At 41.4% G+C, this 24,742-nt stretch overlaps 1 protein-coding gene and 1 long non-coding RNA gene across 3 annotated transcripts; one reads left to right on the top strand and one right to left on the bottom strand.

Annotated features, from left to right (window-relative positions):
* Positions 1-69: 69 nt before the first annotated feature.
* LOC127036254 (uncharacterized) lies at positions 70-2,205 on the bottom strand. Its single transcript, XR_007770051.1, has 3 exons — positions 2,105-2,205; positions 1,166-1,378; positions 70-157 (listed from the first exon to the last, which is right to left on the bottom strand). It is a non-coding gene; the product is annotated as an uncharacterized LOC127036254 (long non-coding RNA).
* On the top strand, positions 297-23,399 carry GLE1 (GLE1 RNA export mediator). Of its 2 annotated transcripts, XM_050927058.1 has the most exons (17): positions 297-375; positions 685-793; positions 3,731-3,961; positions 5,664-5,789; positions 6,098-6,246; positions 7,609-7,669; positions 10,404-10,658; positions 11,787-12,015; positions 12,654-12,772; positions 14,095-14,164; positions 14,556-14,698; positions 15,643-15,833; positions 17,158-17,287; positions 17,748-17,852; positions 19,274-19,356; positions 19,542-19,605; positions 22,715-23,399. In XM_050927058.1, exons 2-17 carry the CDS (start codon positions 722-724, stop codon positions 22,781-22,783), a joined length of 2,097 nt encoding a protein of 698 aa, XP_050783015.1. In that variant the 5' UTR covers positions 297-375; positions 685-721; the 3' UTR covers positions 22,784-23,399. The 2 variants fall into 2 exon arrangements, with proteins under 2 accessions (XP_050783015.1, XP_050783014.1); XM_050927057.1 differs by lacking the exons at positions 297-375; positions 685-793 and adding an exon at positions 2,294-2,438.
* Positions 23,400-24,742: the final 1,343 nt, after the last annotated feature.

Below are 24,742 nucleotides of genomic sequence, written 5' to 3'. Positions count from 1 at the left end.
ACAGTGTCTATCTCCAGGCATTCTGCTGGGCTCTTTCAGTGTGGAAGGACTACATGAGCTCAGAGAACATTTCGTCACGAGTGCACTTTTTTTCGCCTTCTAATCTTTGCTGGCCTCTGGGACGGAGATGATACGGGGAGCGTTGAAACATTTGCAGCTGTGGGAGGAAAAAGGGAGAGTAGTATTTAAAGAGACACATTTTAGAGAACAAGGGGTAGACTCTTTCACGGTGAACCAAGCTGTTAACATTACCTAGCACGTGTGCTTTCTTTACAAGGTGGCATTTTGTTTCTTACATTGAGGGCCTGCCGGTTTGGTGTGAGATCACATATGAAGGGCCGTCGGGCAACAAAATTTGGCTTGCAGGCAGACGTGGTAAGCCATGGTCTTTTGGCTGCTTTAACCTTCATAACGTGGGGATGGTTTCAAACAGCAGTGCCCTCATTTCCCATACCAAGCACCTGTTTGGTTGGCCATTTAAAAGGAGGGGCTGCGGTTTTCAGGTTAACGTGCAGCACAAACCCAACTAAAACCCCTGACCCACACCCAATTCTCTGGGATGATTGCTTCACCCCTCCCCACCACCACATGGCTAACAGTGGGGATGATTTGTGTTTAGCCACAGGCCAGCAGGAACAGCCACCTCTGAATGTCCCCTTAATAAAATTCCCTTATTTCACCTAGGTGACTCTGGGAGTACATCCAGGAGAGCTTCGCTGAGATGTCCCTGGAGGATTTCCACTACCCTAAATTTGACCCAGCAGGATCAACTTCAGCGCTAATCCCCTCGTCGGTGAGGAGTACAGAAATCGAATTTGAGCCCTTGAAGTTGACAGAAACGGCTTTGTTGTGTGGATGGGTGCAGGGTTAAATTGATCTAACGTTGCTAAATTTGACCTAAACTTGTAGTGTAGACCAGGGCTATGTACTGTATCTACTGTATCACATTATCATTCAGCAGTTAAGCTGAGATTCTATTTGTTCTCTACTTGGAATTTGTTTTACTTTTCATACACTCTTGTCACAGTTACACCTCTACCCCGATATAACCCTGTCCTCGGGAACCAAAAAATCTTACTGTGTTATAGGTGAAACTGTTATATCGAACTTGCTTTGATCTACTGGAGCACGCAGCCCCCCCACTTTCTTCCGAGCGCTGCTTTACCATGTTATATTGGGTCGTGTTGTATCGGAGCAGAGGTGTAGTTCAGTTTTCTATTCCAAGTTCATTAGGTCCAGGCTGTCTCTTTAGATTTCAGCAGGTAGGCATCCTTTTCTTTTTTGCTTCTCTGTGTACTCCTTGGTAAGGAGCCTAATGCTCCATCCATTTTATGCATGGAACTCCCATGGTCTCGGTGCAGTTCAAAGCACAAAGCTGCTGCAGGAATGGGAGGAGGGATAATACAGTAACATGAAACATGGCAATTCCTCTGCTCTACCTGTCTTAATATCCTGATAGAAGTATACCAGATGCTCCAGAGAAAAGTAAACTTGGTCATTATGCAACACAGGGGAGAGGAAGGTACTTAAAAAATGTGCAGCAGAGTTCTGAAGCAATGTAAATATTCAGCATGCCATTAACCTTCTTCCTCCAGTTGGTGGTATCTCCATTTTACAGATAATTTAATTACCCTCTGCCTCAGTTACTTTATTAATCCAAAATCACTTGTGACAGTTGTGCCAGAACCAGAGCTAGAACTCAGAAGTCCTCACTCCTAATGTACATCTTTCACCATACTCTGAAAGATTCCTTTAGTGTCTTTTGATCTGAATGTGTGGTTTTGTAGGCTGGTTGGTGCTGCACACTCATTGCCTTTTTTTTTTTATTATTAAATGAATGCTAGTGTAGAGATCTGTGCTCTCAAGGCTTCAATGCTTGGGACCATGACAAACTTTTTGAATCAACCTGCCACCGAAATACTTTTATTCCTAGTTTACCAAAGTTGAAATTATACAGTGCAATCCCAGGAGGTGAAGGCTAAATATTAGATCCTAAATGGGTCATCTGCCTCAGGGATCTTTTCTCCAGGAGCCACAGTGGCATGGCTCTGAGGGAGTTATCCCTGGCTGAGTAAGGTAAGACAGAGGTTATGCAGATTCTAACCTCAGGCGCTTTAGGCACAAGCCTGCTCTGTGTCACAGTTAGACCCAGGGCTGGTTTTAGCAGCTGCAGCCCCACCAGCAGAACTCTGTGCTAGGAGGGGAGGGGAGCAGCAGGTGTCCGGAAGCGGAAGGAGCGGGAGGGGTCAAAGGTCCTCGTGTCCCGGTCATGCGCGGCGGGGGCTGGGGCTGGGGCTGGGGCTGGGGCTGGCCGGTGGTGAGCCCTAGGCGGGGTCGAGATGCCGTCGGAGCGGTATCGCTGGGAGACCCTGGAGGCGCTGAAGGGCTCCAGCAAGGGGCAGCTGAGCTACTCGCGGGACTGGCTGCTGCGGGGTGAGGTGAGTGCGGAGCGGGGGAGCGCTGCGGGGATCTCCCCCCACATCCCGCTCCCGGACAGCCCTGCTCCGGGACCCCCCCCCCCATCACACACATGCACACGGGGGGGCTGCACCCGCTTCCGGACAGCCCTGCTCGGGGACCCCCCCCCATCACACACATACACACGGGGGGGGGCTGCACCCGCTCCCGGACAGCCTTGCTCCGGGATCCCCCCAATACACGGGGGGAGGGGCTGCACCCGCTCCCGGACAGCCCTGCTCGGGGACCCACCCCATCACACACACACGGGGGGGGCTGCACCCGCTCCTGGACAGCCCTGCTCCGGGACCCCCCCCAATACACGGGGGGAGGGGCTGCACCCACTCCCAGACAGCCCTGCTTGGGGACCCCCCCCACAAATAAATGGGGAGGCTACACCCGCTCCCGGCCAGCCCTGCTCGGCCCCCCCCCCACACCGGGGGGGGGCTGCACCCTCTCCTGGGCAGCCCTGCTCGGGGACCCTCCCACCCCCATGCACGGGGGGGGGGCTGCACCTGCTCCTGGACAGCCCTGCTCGGGCCCTCCTCCCCACACGGGGGGGCTGCACCTGCTCCTGGACAGCCTTGTTCAAGGACCCCCCCTTCACACATACACTGGGGGGGGGACCTGCGTCCGCTCCCAACTAGCCCCGTTCGGGGATTCCACACACACAAATACCCCGGGGGGGTGGCTGCACCTGCTCCCGGCCAGCCCTGTTTAGAGACCCACACACACATACATGGGGGGGGGGAGGACTGCACCCGCTCCCTGCCAGCCCTGCTCGGGGACGCCCCCTCACACACGCAACCTAGCTACTGCCTCTCAGAAAGGTGGATTAACTCCAGTAACAGGATAATGCCTTCTGTCACTGTAGTCTCTCTACACTGTAGCGGTGCAGCTGCAGCATTTCTAGTGTAGACCTACACTTAGCTGGCTTCTTGTAGGCATAATATCGAAGAAGTGGATCCTATGGAGCGATTTAAGTGAGGAGAAGGTAAGTGACTGTGTGGGCCAGCTCAAGAAGGGCATTCCATGCATGGGGGCAGCAAGGAAATAAGCATGCAGAAGTTTGTAGGAGAAGAGGACAAATGGGGTATTGAGGCTGGCACAATAATATGATGTAACATTGGTATCTACACAATGAAGCCTTGTGAATGAGACCTGCTCAGAGCTTTTTCAAGATCTGCTTTTTTTCCTTAAAGTTAAACTGTTGTGTTTTGTGGATTACTTCGATATTTTACATGCTCATAGAAGAAATTCTCTCTCTCTCCAGGATATTTTGGAAGGATGCAGGTCCCCTCCCAAGTTGTCGTCCTACTCTGGCTGGGTGCTGGATCAAGTGATCTCCCAGTCTCTGCAGGAAACACCTCTCTCCCGAAGTTCAACACCCAATGAATCCATTCCCCCTACAGACGACCAGTTGCCCTCCCTTGCAAAGACCACTTCTCCTGCCAGCCAGCTGGGCTCCTCACCACTTTCATCTGCAGTACCCAGTGAAACAAAGGTAGCTAGTTAACTAATAACCCATATATAAGCAGCTGGGGGAAGAGCATCGTGGTCTGTAGCCTTAATCTGCCTGATCAAGGATGATCCAATAGTCTACTGGTACTAATGTGTTAATTTGTTCTGGCAGTGAATGTATTCAGCTTCTTGGATAGGTTGACTGGGAAATAGTGAGTTGGAATGGTGAGTGACATCTCTCTTCAATAATGTCTCCTACTGGGCCAGATGCAGACTCCATTTGGCAGTGTAAAAACATTAGCTGGACTATAAGAGCTCTCCAGGCTGTCACTGTGAGACGTAGTAATATGGAGGAAGGATGACTGTGGGGTAAATCTAGGCTTTTCATGAAAATTAATGGGTACTTCTTGTGCTTTCTCCTGCTTGCTCTCCGAAGTCCTTCCAAGTTGCTTACAGCTGTTAGGCCCCTGTAACAAGGTAGAGTGGAGAGGAAATAGGACAATTCTCAGCTAGGTTTTGAAGATAATATGTAGAATGGGGTGGCAAAAAGAGAACGTGCATATTGGCTTTTCTTATAGAACAAAGTTCTTAATTTCTTAAGTTAAATTGAGTTAGGAGATTTTTGCAGCTGCTTGTAGAATTATGAAAGAACTTGCTAAGGAAGCCATCTTGAGCAATGCTACGTGGATCTGAGCATCTGGTGAAGTTCTACCATGATTTAAAAACTGCTTAGTGTTAGAAAGCAACATGAGTGTAAGTGATGAATTCTCTAGGTACAAGAAGGCTATAAGTGGAGTTTCCCAGGGCCTGTTTAATAGCTAAATATTTATAACTCAAGAAAAGGTGATAGATTTGCAAACCTTTAACCAATATAGCAACATGATCTACATCTTTTTAGAGCATTTCAGACTTGATATTCAGGCATCTAAAATATCATCTGCCACTTAAAACAGATATCTGCAAAGTAATTCACATCCGGGGAATGAATTTGAGTTTTGCATGTATTTGGTGAGGTGCTAGCTAATTTAGAGTCTTAGAGGTTGGGGGAAGATCTTATTATGGACAGTTCACTATTGTTTTGTACTTAATGGATAGCAGCCATTATTTGCTAAAAGCGTGAGAGTTGGCATTTTAATACCAGTATGTCTTTGTATAAATCACTAACATGCTTTTGCCTTGAATATTGCATCAGTTTTGGTCTCCTGCCTCAAAAATAATGCTGAATTTCTCAAGTTCTGCAATGAAGAGGGCAAGAGGTTTTGGAGAGATTGTGTAAGGCAAGATTAAATTTGTGCTATTTAGTTTCCTTGATGAAAGTTATAGAATAATGAATAGTTTGAAGATCCATCAGTCACTTTCCTTTATCTAAAGCTAAAATACAAGAGACACAGGAAGCTTAATGACCTGGATACAATTCCCTGTTCCACCACAGACTTCCTATGAAACCTTGGGCAAGTCACTTAGTCTCTCTGTGTCTCAGTTCCCCATCTGCAAAATGGGAATAGTATTTCCCTACCTCACAGGGTGTTGTGAGGATAATACATTAAAGATAGTCAGGCACTCAAGTACTGTGGAGATGGGAGCTGTATAAGAAATTTAGATGGATAGGCACTAATCTGCTTTGACTCCTTTATCTCTTCTGGTGCGTGCTATTTTCTAAAGAAAGATTGTCATTGTACCTAGTTTCCTGCATAACTTGGTGACCTAGTCTGTCACTGACCTGGGTTGTTCTGCTGTCTATACAGGGCAATGAAGATCTTAGTCTGCTGGAGACAGACCATGAAGTCCATCTTATGGTTCTACCATCTAAAGTTACAGAAGTGGAAGGCTGCATATGGATGTACGAGGAGGTCCATAGGTTGAAAGGAAAGGTAACAAGGCATGTTGAATCACTGGGGTACTATGTAGTCAAATGTGATGATGATCCACCAAAACTAGTGGGACAAGCAGATAATCCCTAAATTAAAATATGTTTATGGTTATCTTGGCCTAGTTTGTGCTGCTTCACTTGCATTATCTTGTATGCAGATCCCAGTGATTACTGTAGCGCAGTTCCTATCTCTGTCAAAGTCTCTGGTGGGGCTGTTTATGTGAAATCCCTTCATTAGAAGTCAGCAGGGCTGTGTTCAAAATGCATAGTGTATATGAATGGCTCTTTCTCTCTCCTTGCAATCTGCAGGAGGAGCTCAGGCAGCGGCAGGAGCAGCAAGAGCAGGTGGTGAGGGCGGTTTCTGATATGGCGAGTGAGCAGCTGAAACGCTTTGATGAGCTGAAGGAATTAAAACAGCACCAGGAATACCAGGACCTGCAGGAAGTGATGGAGAAGAGGTAAGGGTAGTTCTATCATGTAACCTCTTAGAAATGCAACAACTAACTTGTGTTGTTGGAAACTGACTGAATTGAGAGTTCTGATTCTTGGATCTGTCACCCTATTAAAATAGAGCTCCTTTCTGTTGAGGTTTGTGAATGGATTGGTACCCAATAGATGTTTTTGTATGTCTTGTTGAACATCAAGAGGCTATCCTTTGTGATCGTACGCTCAAACAAATGTGCACATGGCTTTTACAAGTAAAGAAAACTTAATGTAACATTATGGTTTAGAATTTAAGTGCATGGAAGTCACTTGCTGCCTTACATATGGGTATTAAAGTATAAAGTTGACTCTCTGTCTATTGATACAAGTATTCTCTATTGGAGGCTGAGCTGGTAACACTACCTATTATTAAGGCTGCCCAATACTTACCATTCTAAGATGCTATTTTCAATTGCTTTAACTTTGTGAAGCTTTAGCAGTTTAGCATGAAGTTTTCCATACCAGGGGTCTGTCTTGTGCTTAAGATTTCAATCCACCCTGAATGGAACCCAAAATTCCTGAATCTCACTGTTTCTCTGCCATCAGCAAATATCATCTGTGAAATGTGCTGGCAAAATGTCTCATCCCTCTCCAGTGCTGGTTCAAATAAGAATAGTAGATGGTTATTCGCTATTGGTTACTCTGTAAGATCAAGTGGCAGAGGTCATTGCAGTGGATCTGAAGGTTCCAGCCCTGCTGATGATCCACATGTGTTTTTTCAGTTTGCTGTTTTTTAAAACCTAAGAAATCTCTCTCACGCTTACACACAAGATTAAGGTTGCAAAGTAAAGCACTCAAAAGTTAGAAAATGCCTTAATTTGGACCCCTTGTGGATATGCGTTATGATAGTCTTTAATTACAGATTCACGTACTATTTTTTTCCATAGTACCCTATACAAACTAAATAGGAACTTTGAGGTGTTAAGAGACATCTGTGTAACAGTACACAGTAGTTCAGGACAGGAAGTGAAGACGATTGTATCTAATTGATACTTCAAGAATGGAGAGTGTAATTCACCTTTTGGAATTTTGTCAGGACTCTGGGGTTGATACTTCTGTGACTTATGCTTGAAAATCTCATATGCAGCATCTTTGCATTTACTGTCCTACTGATATTTATCTTTCAAGGTGGTTTTCAGGTGGTTCCAGCTTTCAGTAAATGGATGAAGAGAGTGCATCTGATGGAGTTCTCCTTTAAACCAATTTTAAAATAGCTTCTCTGGTGTCTCCATAGACTGTACTTCATCTGGAACATTTCTTGGGGAAGAGGGTGGGGAATCCTTCAAAGTCCTTTGAAGAACAGAAAGGTCCTTCATTTTCTTCTGCTTGTATTTCAGCTCCAGGGAGGCCCAGGGTCAGCAGGAGAAGTTGAAAGAGGAACATCGACACAGAGCAAAGGTCTGAGCATAGGAAGGGTAGTGCTATTACAAGGAAGGGTGGTTGGCCTGTGTTTGGAAGCTAGGACTTGCACGAATTTAACTGCTTTAGTGATGCCTAGCATAACACGTATGTAGAGTAAAAATATACTTTGCAGTGCTGCTCCACGTACTTGCTACACCCCCATGGGAATGCAGATATTCCAGTGAAATGTTCATCATTAAGGACATTCTGCTATATTGCAGGAATAGAAGCAGTTACATTTCACTCATGTCTGAATCATAGTTGAAGTGAAAGGTAGTTTGCTACTGACCTCAGATGGACCAGGGCTTTAGCCCTTCATATATAACTATTCAAGACAATGTCCATAGCCACTGAGGCATTGTAACCCAACTTGTCAGGATGTTGTCCACCCTTCACTTTTGTTCTGTGGTAGTAAACCTTTCAGTTCAATGTATAAACAGAGAAGTGTACTATTCTTGTGTGTCCTGATCAGATTTTTTTAAAAAATTATTTTTAAAAATCAGTAGATTTAAAATTGAAATTACTACTATTTTATGGCTTAAATTTACGATAATCCATTAAAACCATTTAAAGTAAAATAAATAATATTAAGCAGTATATGTTTTGCTGTAAAATCATAGAAATGTAGGAATGTGGGGGGGGGGGGAAGGGAGAGCTCAGTGGTTTGAGCATTGGCCTGCTAAACCCAGGGTTGTGGTTCAATCCTTGAGGGGGCCACTTAGGGATCTGGGGCAAAAATCAGTACTTGGTCCTGCTAGTGAAGGCAGAGGGCTGGACTTGATGACCTTTCGAAGTCCCTTCCAGTTCTAGGAGATGAGTATATCTCCAATTATAAAATAAAAAGACTGGAAGGGACCTCGATAGGTCATCTTGCAATGAGGAAAGACCAAGTATACCTAAGACCATCCCTGACAGGTGTTTATCCAACCTGTTCTGAAAAACCTCCAATGATGAGGATTCCGCAGCCTCCCTTGGAAGCCTATTCCAGTACTTAAACTATCCTTATACTTAAAAAAAAAAAAAAAAAAAAAAAAAAAATTCCTAATATATAATCTACATCTTCCTTGCTAGAAATTAAGCCCATTACTACTTGTCCTACCTTCAGTGGAGGTGAACCATTGTTCCCCATCCTCTTTATAACCATCCTTAACTTAACTCAGCCTTCTTTTCTCAAGACTAAATATGACTAAGTTTTTTTAACCTTTCCTCACAGGTCAGATTTTGTAAACCTTTTTTGCATTTTTTTTACTCTCCTTTGGACTCTCTTCAGTTTTTTCCAAATATTTCTTAAAGTGTGGTTCTCAGAACTGGACAGAGCACTCCAGCTGACGCCTCACCAGTGCAGAGTACAGCAGGACAATTACCTCTTGTGTCTTAAATATGAGGCTTCTATTAAAACACCCCAGAATTATATTAGCCTTTTTCACAACTGCATCACATTAACTCATATTCAATTTGTGATCCACCATAACTTCCAGATTTTCTTCTGCAGTACCACTGCCTAGCTAATTATTACCCATTTTGTAGTTGTGCATTTGATTTTTTCCTTCCTAAGTGAAATACTATGCACTTGTCTTTACTCAGTTTCATATTCTTGATTTCAGACCAGTGGTCCAAAACAGCCTCAGAGCTGGTGGGGAATTTTTCAATAAAACATTTTTTGTTGGAAATGTTGATTTGTCAGAACTGAAACTTTTTTCAGGAAAGTTCAGTGAAACTTTCATTGGGAAGATTTCTGAGGTGCAGATAGGAGAGAGGCATAGGGAAAGTCTGTCTGACTGACTTGTTAGCCCAGTGGTTAGGGATTCAGATTCCAGTCCCTATCTCCCCCACATTGCAGATGAGTGGTCTAACCACTAGGTTACTGAATCAGTTTTAGTCTCTCTCTCTCTGGCCAATGAATATTTTATACAAAGTGGAACAGCTCCAACAGGAGAGGTTGAGAGAGACCCACTCCACAATAGCAAAGAGCCTGGTGGTTAGGGAACTCACTTGGGATGAGGGAGACCTAACTGCTGAGCTATTAGCTATTCTGCGGTGGGTGTCTCCAATTTTCTACAAAAAAAACCTGAAAGGTCTCTGTTTCATCCTGACGTGCAAGGGAAAAACTTTTTAAATCTTTTTTTTTTTTTTTTTCCCCCGCTGCCCTTCAGGACAGGAAGACCATTTCCTACCCAGCTGCAGTACTGATAACTTTACCTGCAGATTGATTTGTGAAACTCAAGGCTGATGATCAGGAAGTTAACTATGCTTTTGCTTTTTGTGTGTGCTTCTGGTCCCTTTGTTGCCAAACAGTCTGAGATACCAGCTGCAACTGTCGTGTCCCAACCTGTATTGCTCTGCAGCAGTCAATGTATATTATGGGCAGGCAGGATTTGTCCTTCCTTTGGATGTTGCTAAAATCTTTCTTTCTAGATAGGGAGTATATTTGGACTGAATTCTTCAAACTCTCCCTGAGACTGTTGCTGCCTCCAGAAACTTTGAGTCCTATGGTAACAGCACTAGTATACTGTAATTTGGCTCATGCCGTTAAAGGTTCTGTAAAATTTTTGCAGTGGGGATTGAAACCAGGGCCAGCAAGAGGAGTGGGGTGACTGGAATGTAGTTTTTAACCAAATTTTCCTGAGCATCTTTGCTTGTGGGTAGCATGCAGGAACTGTATAGGTAGTGTTGTGAGAAAAGCTTTATCTAGGTAGCTTAGCTTTACCCTGTCACTCCCTCCTTTCTCCAGATTTTAAACCTGAAACTTCGTGAAGCAGAACAGCAGCGTCAGCGTCAGGAGGAGTTGGAGCGTCTGCGCAAGGAAGAAGGCCAGGAAAGGTTGCGTCGCCTCTATTCCATCCAGGAAGAGGTGCTGCAGCTTAACCAACAGATTGACCCCAACTACAGACATAAAGACTTGCCAAGGATAGATCTCTCTGGGTTCAGTAACCGTGGCAACCAGATCTGCGGGCTCGTGTCAGGGCTCATTCGCACCACTAGTGAGGTAATAAGCTTCTAGGTTTCCTTTGGAGTTAGCTTGTCATTCCTTGAAAGGAGACACTAAGTCAGCTAGTTGAGAGGCACTTTGAGATGTTGCTGCCATGGAAGAGCTTGTAGATGCAGTTCTTGAAAGAGAGAGAATCTTTTTTTAACTCGCTTTAGATGCTCCCTTGAAAAAGGCTTATTTAAATTTATGGGGATTTTTACTGGAGAAGTGATACTTAATGTGAAATATACGGTAAAATGTTAACGTTAGATATCTCTTTTCTGAGACCATGCTAGAACCGTAATGGGTGGTCAAACAATTGTTTGAGATTAAATGATGCACAGTGTTTAGTACGTTCCAGCATTCACAAGCTTTCCTGTAGCATCTAGGTTTTCTCACAAAACAACTCTTCTCTATATGAAAGGTGGGAGATAGAGTAAACCAATGACACACTTCTAAAATTTGGCATGGGCTGGGCTAGTTCTCAATTCCAGTCTGTCATAAATGTCTTGTAACTTCAGCTTTAGCTGGCATGTGAAATAGCCTTCTTCCCAGTGGGGTTAAAGGGAAATGGATATTCAGACTATATGGACTTGCTTCTCTAGCATGATCCCTTTTTGTTGTGTTACCCAACCCTGTTAATGGAACTAATGTATTGAGAGTCTTGTCTAGCCCGATCACTAGATTCTGTGTCTGTGTTGGGTTTGCAAAGGTGGTTATTTTTCCTTAGTTATAATAAGTAAGATGGTGTTAAACTAATGCCACTTATTTTGCTGCTTCGCAGTGGATCCCTTTCTGTTTCTAGAGCTTGACTGTAGCAGTGTAAGTAGAAGTCTTCAGTAATTGGTGTACACAGTACAGGAGGCAGAAATTCTGCCTTGTCTGTTGTGTACCAGGAAGTGACTAAAGGCAACAAACTTGCTTCTCTTGACTGGTGTTGTGAATTAATCACTGGTTCTGGAGGAGGCAGTCTGTGCTTTCCAGTAGAATGGTGCTGCCATTGCACATTGGGGATAGTAGACAGCATATGTGTTAGGTTCACAGTTTCTACATAAAGTATCTAGGTGCTATTCTGGGAGCAGCCTGCCCTCGGTTGGCCTTTTGGTAGGGGGAACTTTAATTTGCCTTTTCCTTGTTTCCTGGTAGAGAGGTTTCCCTACTCAGGTAGATGTAGCCAACACTGAGCGAGCACTGCAGGAAATGCGAGGGTTAATATCTAGCATGCAACAAGAAATTGCCACCGCTTTGGAAGAGAAAAGGAAGCAGGATGAAGAAGAGGAGAGAGAGAGGCAGAAGGAGTTACAGAAACAAGAACAGCTGAAGGCCCAGACTCCAGTCCCTGCACAACATCCGCGGGGAAAAGAGCAGAAGGAAGGTAGGTCCAGCACCAGTTGAGACCTACCTTATTTTACTGAACTCCACTGGGCTGCCAGGCTAAACACTGGTTCAGAAATGCACAGGCTGGGGGAGCATCACCATGGATAAGCTTCAGGTCAAGTAGAGCTATTGTGGGTATGGGCTTGCTGGCAGAAAGCTTCATTGACACTGAAATTGATGTTTCATAAACTGGTTATGTAAACTGAAGCAAAACCAGTCATTTTTGGACAATATACATCATGCTGGGACAGGAGGGACACAAACTGTTAATAAGGTAGGGGAGAACCTTGTGAGACAATGTGTGCTGGGTTACATGCATGGATTATTAAAGGGAGCCATTTCTAATGCCTCACTCTTGCTACCACATGTGTCCAGAAAGGCCTCTAGAATTGCTTACTGTTTGTCTGTAATTGAAGTTCAAAAAATCCAGGCACAGGAGCTATCAGTCTTCAAAGGGTAGACTTTTGTACAATTTGCAAAGCCTTAGTCGGGTATAATTGATTTTCTAAATTTGGTTGTGAAGAACAATAGCTGCTCAGAACTTCTGAGTCTTGGCAATTTTTGTAGGCCATTAGAATTTCTGATGTCTTTGTTGTGGTAATAGTTTATTTTCATGTGACTGCTTTTCTTGTCTAGTATTAGGACTTCAGGTTAAGGCAGAGGAGAGCACAATGCAGTGGTACCAGCAATTGCAGGATGCCTCTGATCAGTGTGTTGCTTCCTTTAGTGGATTGACTGACTGCAAAGACAATCAGGTATGGCTACTTTATGAATCCAAATGATCAATATTGTTAGGAAAACCCTATCTCCCACTCTCTCCGCTGTCTTTCTACCGGTCTTCTGTCTAATACTTACCTTGAGTGGGATGTAAAGCAGCCTTCAGAATGGTCCTGAAAACTTACCAGTGCACATGCAAAACCTACTCATCCACCTTTTAACAAGATTATGATGAAAGAATAAATGCTTTATTCACCTGTCAAAAATAATCTCTTTCTTTAAGAGGGTGAGTAAAAAATTTTGGAAGTCTGCCATAAAGCAGATTTTTGGCCTGTGTATATTGTGATCTGGCTTAAACCCAAAAAAGTAAATAACTTGGAGTTGGGGCTGCCAGTTAGTCCTTAAACAGTAGTTAATGTCACAAAAGACTTTGAAAACCATTCCTTTAAACAATCCTGTTCCTGCATCTCTTCTCTCATTCCTGGTGAGAAAATGGTTGGTCTTTTTTAAACTTGTGCCTCTCACATCACATATGTAAGCTGTAAATTTCCACAGCAAGCAATATTCCCTAATGGATTATAACAACTTCAGGTGTGGGAGGAGTACTGACAAATTACATTGATTTAATGAAGCTTTTAGGTTTCAATGAAGCTGAAACCTTGAGACAGTAAAATGTTAAGCAGCAGCTACTGTGCTTTCACAGGAATTTATTTTTATTAACACTTCTCAGTTATAGTACTTTTCTTTTCTTTTCTTTTCTTTTTTTTTAAATACTGCAGGAAAAGTTCTGGCTGCCTTAAGGCCTGAGCACCTGTCCAATTTCCAATTAAAAAATACTGTAATGGAGCAAATCCTAGACACTAGACTTGATCCGGTCCTCCCAATGCATCACATACACTTGTTTTCTATCTTGGAAAATCAGATATTTCGTGCTAAGGCTTTTCAAGATGCACGGCAATGACCGTGGCAGACTGATATGTGATCAAGTCCTAATTACATATCTTCATCTTCAAGGAGACTCCATAAGGCATTAAAACTTTTTTGTGTGGGAGACTGGCTTGTTGCTGTCTCAAAAGGAGTTCTTCGTTTATTAGTCTGAAGCTGTTCAATGTACAGTTCATCCTCTGTTGTGTGTTCCTGGGGTGGAGCTTGATCAGCATTTTGGGCCCAATCCTGCAAGGACCTGAATACCTCCTTTGTGTGTGAGGACTCTTAACTCCTATTAAAATCAGTGGGAGTTATTGCTGAATGCATTCTTGTAGGATTGGGCCACTCATGAGAAGCATCTTCCCTGTGATGATCTGCCTCTTTGTGCTTGATCCGGTTTCTTGTCTGAAGTGATTTTTACAATCTTCTGCAGGTGAAGCATATCAGAATGGATCTCCAGAAAGCAGCCAGCATTCCTGTGAGCCAGATTTCTTCCATAGCAGGTCAGGAAAATGCTGAGAACAATCCCAGCTAAGATGCTGTTAACCTCTAAATATCTGAGGGGAACACTGAGGTTGCCCTGTATCTCTGCATTGCTATTACATTGGAGAGCTAACGTGCATGGAGTCCCGATCGTTGCTCTCTGAACTTTACCTTGCAGTTGGGAGGGTATTTTCCACCATTGGGAGGGATCTTACTGATTTTTATCACAATTCAGTTCTAGTGTCCAGATTTAGAAATATTAACAGTGAATGGGGGCCTGAGAACTCTTACCGGCTCCCTTCAGAATCTGGTGCTGGCTTTACTGAGGCTGATGTGGTTTGGTTGAGACTTGCTTGTTGGCAACTTCCTAATATTCTGTCTCTCCATGCTCTATTGATGATATATTCACAGGCTCTCAGCTAAGAGAGATATTTGACAAAATCAATACCCTTCTCTCTGGAAAGTCTGTTCAGTCTGGAGGACGAACTGTGTCGGTGACTCAACATCCACAGGGTCTGGATTTTGTTTATTACAAACTGGCAGAGAAATTTGTGGTGAGGACACCTTGTCTTATTAGGGTGGTGAGGGTAGCCAAAGATTCGAGCTTCTCTGGGATGCTGACCTGTCTCTTTAACTATAGAAAACAAAACTCTTAGGAATTTATCAACTGCCAGGCTATGCTCGCACTGATTAGAAAAAAGGGGGATATATTTTTTGGCCCAGGGAAAAGAGGAGCCTTTCTTCTTTATGCACTTGCTCATATCTTATGGAAGGAGGCAAGGCCCCTTTGGCTCCTCAACTTACTCCCTACACACCCTTTCTTTTTAACAGAGGTGTGTGCAGTACGAGTGGAATGCAAGGTGATATTTAGCATATCATATAACACAAACTTATGCACGTGCTCAAAATACACTATTGAAAACCTTTTAGTGTGGCAAAATTTTAAACAATTCACTGGGGCACTGAAACACACATCTGCAATCTAGGGACTATGCCCTTGCCAAGTTTCCAACACTTCCTATCGAGGGGCTATAGCTGTTCAAATTAAGCTGCTCTTTTTTTTTTTTTTATAGGGAGTGTTTTTTCTGCTCTCTATTCTCAAACTGCATTTGCTGAAGATTTAAATACATCAAGAACCCTTGCTTTTGTGCTGATCACAAATGTGCAGAATTCTAGCTCAAAGGGTGAAACTTGGTTAAATTATAAGCATCTAAAAATGGTTCTTTAGAATGAAAATATTTGTGTAACCTTAACTACAGGCTTTTGTAAATACTGCCTCTAATCACTTACTCATTTTCTTTATCCGGAGAAGAAGGGTTTATGGGCCTCTGTCTCTCTCTGGCAAGGACATGTAGATTGTATTGTTCTCCCATATTGGTAGCTGCATGTTCATGGAATGTATAGAAGCATTAGAAGCCTTCAGTAAAGGATATATGTAAACTTAAAAAATTAAATGAAAATGTTGTCTTTGTTGAGCATTAACTTGAAATGTTTTCAGAAACAAGGAGAGGAGGAAGTGGCTTCTCACCACGAGGCGGCTTTCCCAATTGCTGTGGTGGCTTCAGGAATCTGGGAATTACACCCCAGGGTGGGAGACCTCATTTTAGCTCACCTGCACAGAAAGTGCCCCTACTCTGTACCATTTTATCCTGCGTTCAAGGAGGGGACTCCCATAGAAGAATATCAGAGGTAACTTCTCCATATAAACGGGCTTCTTTGGAGCTCTGTAAGGGCTGAGATTAGTGGCTGGTGGAAAAATTGAAGAAATACATGTTTTCTTACATTAACCCTCATTTGCCCTCACTCCCTTCCTCAAAGAATAATTTACTGATCTAGTTTTAAGGTGTCCAGTACAGAATCCAAAGATAGATTAATAGAACCTTATTGCTTTATACTGATGTTTGCCATTACTTGGAAATCTGAGATCAGGCATATCTAGAAGCAGTGTCACTGGTTTGTCTGCTGTTTAAGTGGATGCTATGGCCACTAAAATACCTCCACTCCCCCAAAATAGTGTTTCAACCAGGGCTGTCAATTAAAAAAAAATGAATCATGATTAATCATGAGATTAAAAAAAATCATGATTAATCACAGTCTTAATCGCACTGCTAATAGAATCCCATGTATTTAAATATTTTTGGATGTTTTCTACATTTTAAAACATTGATTTCAATTTCAACATAGAATACAAAGCATATAGTGATCACTTTATATTTTTTATTACAAATATTTGCACTGTAAATTAGAAACAAAAGAAACAGTATTTTTTAGGGTTGTCAGTTGCAGTTAACTCACGTGATTAACTCAAAAAATTAATCACGATTAATTTTAATCGTACTGTTAAACAATAGAATACCAATAGAAATTTATTAAATATTGTGGATGTTTTTCCTACATTTTCATATCTATTGTATTCTGTGTTGTAATTGAAATCAAAGGGTATATTTTTTATTATAAATGTTTGCACTGTAAACATAAACAAAAGAAATAGTATTTTTCAGTTCACCTCATACAAGTACTGTAGTGCAATTTCTTTGTTGTGAAAATGCAGTTTCTAAATGTAGATTTTTTTTTTTTTTTGGTTACATAACTGCACTCAAAAACAAAACAATGTATAACTTCAGAGCCTACAAGTCCACTCAGTCCTACTTCTTGTTCAGTCAAGCGCTAAGACAAACAAGTTTGTTGACATTTATGGGAGATAATGCTGCCTGCTTCTGACTTACAATGTCTCTGAAAGTGATAAGCATTCGCATGGTACTGTTGTAACCAGCTTTGCAAGGTATTTATGTGCCAGATATGCTAAGCATTCGTATGCCCCTTTACGCTGTTCAAACTTTCAGTTGTCACTGCTGTATCTTATAGCACCTTACTGATGAGCGGACCTAAGGCCAGACTTTTAGCATAGTTGCTTATCCAACTTTTTATTTATTTTGCTGGTGAAGGGATATATGTTTTTCAATTAATCTGGTTTGATGTATTAATATTAGAATATCTTTCTTCTAACACACAGGATACTTGGTTATCAAGTTAAGGATTCCATGGTAGAGCAGCAGGATAATTTTCTTAAACGGATGTCTGGAATGATCCGTCTTTACGCTGCTATCATTCAACTACGGTGGCCTTATGGAAACAAACAAGTGGTATGTAAATAGCGCTTTAAAAACGTTATATTACAACACTAGCTCTTGGGATAGGAACAGCGTGGACTAAACTGATTTAAAATGTGGTTTAAAACTGATCCTGACAGAGTTTAAACCAGTCATTGTGAACAGAGATAAGCTATGTTTAAAGGGACTGTCAACTTGATTTTTTTTAAATTGACTAATTTAAAACAGTTCCAACTTTTGATGAATTATCTTTTACATAGTATGTCTTGAAATTGTTCTTAAAAATTCCTTTAAAAGTACAAAGTAATGGTTTGTCTGCATGTTTATAATGGTCTCTTGATCAGAAAATATTCTGAAAATGCACAAAGTACTGTCCCAAAATAACTGTCCCTTGGAGAGCAAGTGGAACTGGAGAAAAATCTGGTAATGTTTTTGGTGACAATATTTTGCAAGATTATCAGTCATGCAGTGAGTAGCTTTCTTGTTCCTTTAGAGTCACCCTCATGGGCTGGCCCATGGATGGCGCTGGCTGGCTCAAATGTTGAACATGGAGCCTCTCTCTGATGTGACAGCTACGCTTCTCTTTGATTTCTTAGAGGTAAGTGATGTGAACTGGCATGAGCCTCACTAGCAAAATAAATAAATTGGATGTGCAACTAGACTAAAAGTCTGGCCCTAGGTCATCTCATCAATAATATGCTATCAGACACAGTGGTGACATTACTATATAGGATTAGCATGTTCAGATGCTGCTGTCTGAAGCCATGACTGTTTTTTATAAATGGCCTGAGCGTCACCCCTCCTCTACCCCTCCGTACGCTCTTGAAAGGAGGCTTGTGTATTGTCAGAGACCCTTGCTAGATGCAGTCCTTAATTCCCTCAGTGATATGATTTCAGTTTTATCTGTTTAAGAAGCTGGACTCCCACAGTGCAGTGTTTGGCTTTTTATTACACTTGGGCCCTCAGCAGTTGAGGCAGTTCACATTAAGCTCATCAATATTTTTAATTCCTTATTTTTATTCTTCATATACTTGGCAAGCCCAAACTAGTTAGTCCTGGGACTGGCTGGTACAATACAATGCAGAACGTTTTATGGCATGTGGCCATCCTAACTAAGTTGCTTCACAGAACAGGTGGGCTTTTACAGGAAAAAAGGGAGAGAGCTTGGTGTGCATTATTTGAGAGACTGATCCTGGGATATGAAGCTACATAAATAAGGCACCAAACTGGTAATGGGTGAAGACCAGGTTGAGGCCAGTAAAGAAGCATGGCTGGAGCATACACAGCAAGAGAAGGAGTTCTGTAGATAAGGGCAGAAGTCTGTAGAGCCTTGAAAGCGGAGCAGAGAACTTCATGCAAAAAAAAGGTGGAAGCTACCATAGAGATCCAAGACAGTGACAGCAGGCAAAAAACTGTGGTCTTGATAGTTCCATTTTGAATGGGCTCCATAGGGAGAGCTGAAAAGCTGCTATAATAGTCAAAGTGGGACATGACCAGTGAATGGATTGGCAGAATGGGTAAGGAAAAGAATTATTTTGGGGAGATATTGCTAACAGGAAGTAGATCTCAAAGGTGACACCATGGACTGTACATGGGTGAATGATGAGAAACAAGGTGGTATTGATAATGATGATGGGGTGGGAAAGAGAATGTGCTAGCTTCCTTAACTTGAAATATATGGCATTAAAATACAAGAATATTAACAGAGAACAAAATTCTGCAAATTAGGGTTAATGCTTGCAGAAATTGTCACTGGTGATGGGCACTTCATTCCCTGATACTGTAGAAATTCAGATGTTTCTTTTTGGGTTCTAATGGATTTGGAGACTTCTCTTGTTCTGTGGCAATCTGGATGAATTTCTGGAGTGTGATTCAAGATGCAGATGGCCAGCATTGTTCACACTATACTGCCTAAGTTCTTGAGGAGTTTGCATCGTACAAATTTGTAAAGAGTCCTCGTGCAATTACAAGGCTCAGTTCTGAAATCTGATCTGTTACCCTTATGGTTTTGTGTATCAGGTGTGTGGCAATGCACTCATGAAACACTACCAGGTCCAGTTCTGGAAGATGCTGCTACTTATCCGAGAAGACTATTTTCACAGGTATGACATATATATAAAACCTTATACAAAGAAACTTCTGTTTTTTTTTTTTTCAGAATTAGGAGCATTTCCTCTTAGATCTATGTTCATTAGTGTTCCTGACAGTTCTTCCATCCTCCCCCAAGTCAGATTTGTCATGAGCTCTCCCTCACTTAAATAACACAAGGCTGTTGATCTCTCTGCAGGATTGAAGCAATCACCATTTCTGGACAGATGGGCTCTTTAATGCGGCTTAAGCAATTCTTGGAGGTAAAGCATTTTCTTTTAAATTCTTGAAAGTCTCTATTTTTTCCCCTTTTCTTAAAGTGATATTGTTCAGTCAGCAAATCCCTTGCTGCCTTCTGATTCCCAAAAGGTCTATGATTATGACTTTTTGATGCATTCTGTGTTCTTATATGGCTTCTTTGTTACTGAGTCTGTTCAGTCTTCTTGATGGTTATGACTCCAAAACATCTCCCTTCTCAGCTGCCCCTCTGTCCCCCCAAAAAAGTTGTAATGGATGTGATTCTCAGTGGAAATTCTTTCAGTTATAAATGGATTTCTGATACTGCAATGAGAGGAGACCTCTAGGTTCAAGATCTATGGCTCCACTAATTCATTGTATTTCATAGCAACTATCTTTCTTCAGACACGTGCATGTTCACATAGTGTCTTCTGTACAGACTAGATACCATATGAGCACATAAGTTTAATAACTGATAATCTCCTTCAGAGAAGACTTTTGAACTACTGTTCACACAACGGCACTTAGGCATCCTTTTGAAGAAATATTTTGCAAAGATGTGAAATATACTTTATTTTGGAAGTGTCTTGCAAATATTTATTAGTTTTAATAAATATGAAACTAAGAGACACAGGAGTTTGTGCTTTTCTTATTTAAAAACAAAGGAGCACTGAAGGACGAAAAGGCCATTGCAGAGAAACTAAATTAATTCTTTGCATCGGTCTTCACAGCTGAGGATGTGAGGGAGATTCCCAAACTGAGCCACTCTTTTTAGGTGACAGATGTGAGGAACTGTCTCAGATTGAGGTGTCATCAGAGGAGGTTTTGGAACAAATTGATGAACTAAACAGTAGTAAATCACCAGGACCAGATGGTATACCCAAGAGTTCTGAAGAAACTCAAATGTGAAACTGCAGAACTACTAACGGTAGTCTGTAACCTATCATTTAAATCAGCTTCTGTACCAGATGACTGTAGGATAGCCAAAGTGATGCCAATTTTTAAAAAGGGCTCCAGAGGTGATCTTGTCAATTTCAGGCTTGTAAGCCTGACGTCAGTACCAGGCAAACTATAATAAAGAACAATATTGTCAGACATATAGATGAACATAATTTGAGGAAGAGTCGCATGGTTTTAGTAAAGGGAAATCATGCCTCGTCAATCTACTAGAATTCTTTGAGGAGGTCATGTGGACAAGGGGGATCCAGTGGATATAGTGTACTTAGATTTTCAGAAAGCCTTTGACAAGGTCCCTCACCAAAGGCTCTTAAGGCAAAGTAAGCTGTCATGGGATAAGAGGAAAGGTCCTCTCATGGATTGGTAACTGGTTAAAAGATAGGAAACAAAGTGTAGGAATAAATGGTCAGTTTTCAGAATGGAGAGAGGTAAATAGTGGTATCTCCAAGGGTCTGTGTTTGGGACCAGTCCTATTCAACATATTCATAAATGATCTGGAAAAAGGGGTAAACAGTGAGGTGGCAAAATTTGCAGATGATACAAAACTACTCAAGATAGTTAAGTCCCAGGCAGACTGAGAAGAGGTACAAAAGGATCTCAAGACTGGGTGATTGGGCAACAAAATGGCAGATGAAATTCAGTGTTGAGAAATGCAAAGTAATGCACATTGGAAAATTATCCCAACTATACATATAAAATAATAGGGTCTAAATTAGCTGTTACCACTCAAGAAAGATCTTGGAGTCATTGTGGATAGTTCTCTGAAAACATCCACTCAATTTGCAGCGGCAGTCAAAAAAGCAAGCAGAATGCTGGGTATCATTAAGAAAGGGATAGATAATAAGGCAGAAAATATCATATTGCCTCTATATAAATCCATGGTATGCCCATATCTTGAATACTGCGTGCAGATGTGGTCATCCCATCTCAAAAAAGATATATTGGAATTGGAAAAGCTTCAGAAAAGGGCAACAAAAATTATTAGGAGTATGGAATGGCTTCTGTATGAGGAGAGATTAACAAGACTGGGACTTTTCATTTTGGAAAAGAGACGGCTAAGGGAGGATATGATTGAGGTCTATAAAATCATGACTGGTGTGGAGAAAGTAAATAGGGGAATGTTATTTACTCCTCAGAACAAAAGAACTAGGGGTCATCAAATGAAATTAATAGGCAGCAGGTTTAAAACAAACAAAAGAAAGTATTTCTTCACACAATACACAGTCAACCTGTGGAACTCTTTTTGCCAGAGGATGTTGTGAAGGCCAAGACTATAACAGGATTCAAAAAAGAACTAGATAAGTTCATGGAGAATAGATCCATCAATGGCTATTAACCAGGATGGGTGGGGTGGTCTCCCTAGGCTCTGTTTGCCAGAAGGTGGGAATAGGCGACATGGGATGGATCACTTGGTGATTCTCTATTCTGTTCATTCCCTCTGGGGCACTTGGCATTGGCTACTGTCTGAAGATAAGATACTGGGCTAGATGGACCTTGGTTTGACCCAGTATGGCCATTCTTATGTTGCTGTCAACTCTGAAAGTTAATGTTTAGGAATGGATGCAGCAAGAATTTCTCGGACAAAAATGTGAAAATAAATATTTCTTAAATTAGAGATGGATTCCTTGTTAGATTCTTGGGCGCTTCTATGTCTGTGGGTTCATTCAAAGATATTTTTCTTTTTTTTCTCTAACTTGAAATGTCATTTCTTTAATTTAAATTAATATATAAACCAAGTAACTGAAATACTTTCAATAAAAAAAAAACAGCAAATGTGAAATATGTTGAAGGCTTGTTACAGGTTGTTCAAAATGAGTCTGAGGTCATTAAAATGATTGGGTTATTTAGAGGTCTTGTGCATTCAGCATTCCTGATTTTATTTTTTGTGTGTGCTTTTTGTAAACTGTTAGTTTTCACTGTTTAATGACTAGAACATGGATCTAGGCCCTTATTGATTGTTTTCATGCAGTGGTGAATTTGAGGCAGCCAAATTTTGTCAAAGACTTGTATCTGTTTTCTTGCTTTTATACCAGGCTTTTTCAGTGGGAGAGTTTCCTGTATGACTTGAGTCCTGTCGGGTGCAGATATTTCCATAATGTAGCCAATCTCTTTTGATTGTTTGGAATTGCTTGCATTGGTTCTAAAATGACTGGGTTTTTTTGTTTTGTTTTTTCCTAGAAATGTTTGCAGCGGAAGGAAATTCCTTTACCAAAGGGTTATCTGTCTTCTTCCTTCTGGAGGTCATAAGTTGGTTCCTTCCCATTTTCATCTTCACAGGAGTTCAAAGAATTTCCTGACCTGGCTTCTTATTACATTCAGGAACAAGAATACATAGAAATGTAAATCTTACATTTGTATTTACATGGATGCTGTGGATATTTTCAACTGAAACATTTTTAACCATCTTTGATCCTATTTTATGTTGAACAGAATTTGGAACTTCAGTAACTTTTCTCATGTAACTTCTTTTGCAAATTATTTTAAGCCATCCGTTTGCATTTGATTAGCTTTACAGACTGTATTGTGAAGTGTATTATGGAATATGAGAGGCTCCTTCACATCTTGAACAAGTACAGTGAATAAGTGTCAAGTGCATAAACTTGTCTAAATGCTCCATTAGACTTCAGGGTTTACTTAACAGTAAGCAATGGCTTTCAGGTGGGAATTTTGCTCTGCATTGATCAATCTGTCACAGTTTTACATGAAATTGCAAATAGAAATACCTCAGTATTTTAGTCATATTAAGGTCTAAATGTAAGAAATCCTTCTGTAAAACTTTATTTTTGCATTTTATGTGATTAGGTATTTTAAAGTTATTGTTTCATTGTTAACAGCATTGGAGCCCCTAGGAAAATTCATTTTGTATCTGGCTACCTAAAAATCCAGAGCAGCAAAAGAAGTGGTTATGTTAACAAGGCTGATTTGATGTCGGTCAAATGTCACTTTGTTCTTAAAGACAGCATTGATCTCTTCATCTTTCCCCAGGGAAGGCCTTAAAATCAACAGCTCTTTCGTTTTTAACTTAGAAATTCTGATTTTTCCTAATGATGCAGCATTCCTTACTTACCTGGGTTAGACTTGATTTTACAGCTACATAGGCAATATGATGGCTGCTGAAGAACAGCTCACTGCTTTTTGTTTTTTGGATTTTTTTTAAAGGCTTTGCATGTGTGTAATATTTTTACTGTGAGGTTCATGAAACTAGAAGGAACTGTGCATCCATGATCCACCATATGAAATCTAGCTTAGAATCAGTCTGACCAAAAACAAAAAAAAAAAGTGGGGAGGGTCGTCTTCAGTACTGATATTGTGCTATCACGTGAAGATATTAGAAGGTACAGTCCCCTTGGCTGTCTAAAGATGAACTGAACTGTGGTATTGACCTATGTAGTAAAAAGCCTTTATGACTTGGGCAGACATGGATTGTATTAGTTTTACTGCAATTTGTGTATAAAGTACTGTAATAGTTTTGTACTAAGATATTGTAATGGTGAATTATTCTAAGAATGATTCATTCTAGAATCTTATTTGAAAAAAAATGTTACATTTAAGACTCTTTTTAACCTAAAGCTGATGCAGTTTACTTCTCTCTGTGTGTGCCTGTGATGGTGCCAAGTAAGTTTCTGGGAATCCCTAATGGGTATCTGTACCAATATGTTATGGGAGGTCAGACTGGGAGGTGATTTTTGACAGTTAGTGGAGTGCACTTTGCCCGAGAGGCCATTGAAGAGGTAGCAGTTACGCTCTATCTGTTAATATTTCTTCCATTTCTAGTGGACAGGTGCCCATATTGCAACTGGATAGCTAATTAACAGTCCTGGCAGAAAGAGATTTAATACGAAAATTTAAAATTATATTTCTAACCCAGAGGGTGGCTGATTCACAAATGGGGGGGAGGAGGCATTGTGGAGATGCTTCTACTATCATTGTACATAGTATAGAATTTGTTTTTAATCCAGAATCTTCCTCCACTTTCCCTCACTGCCCTGCTCATGGGCTTCAACTTCAGCCTGGAGGGGCCACATCTAGTATTGAGCGGGTAATTCAGTTTGCATACTTATTCAATCTTTGACCTTTTTGCTGAGGTTTGACAGCCTTGTAGTGAGAGCTGACAGCTAAAGTGAGTTGGATACCTAATCACTGGGAACTGGGCTGTACATTCATTTTTTGTAGTCCACTTAACAGCCATCAAATGGTAGCCACTTG

The sequence above is a fragment of the Gopherus flavomarginatus genome, chromosome 17 (genome assembly GCF_025201925.1).
Source record: "Gopherus flavomarginatus isolate rGopFla2 chromosome 17, rGopFla2.mat.asm, whole genome shotgun sequence".
Lineage (NCBI taxonomy): Eukaryota > Metazoa > Chordata > Testudines > Testudinidae > Gopherus > Gopherus flavomarginatus.
This window is presented reverse-complemented; position numbering and strand designations above follow the sequence as displayed.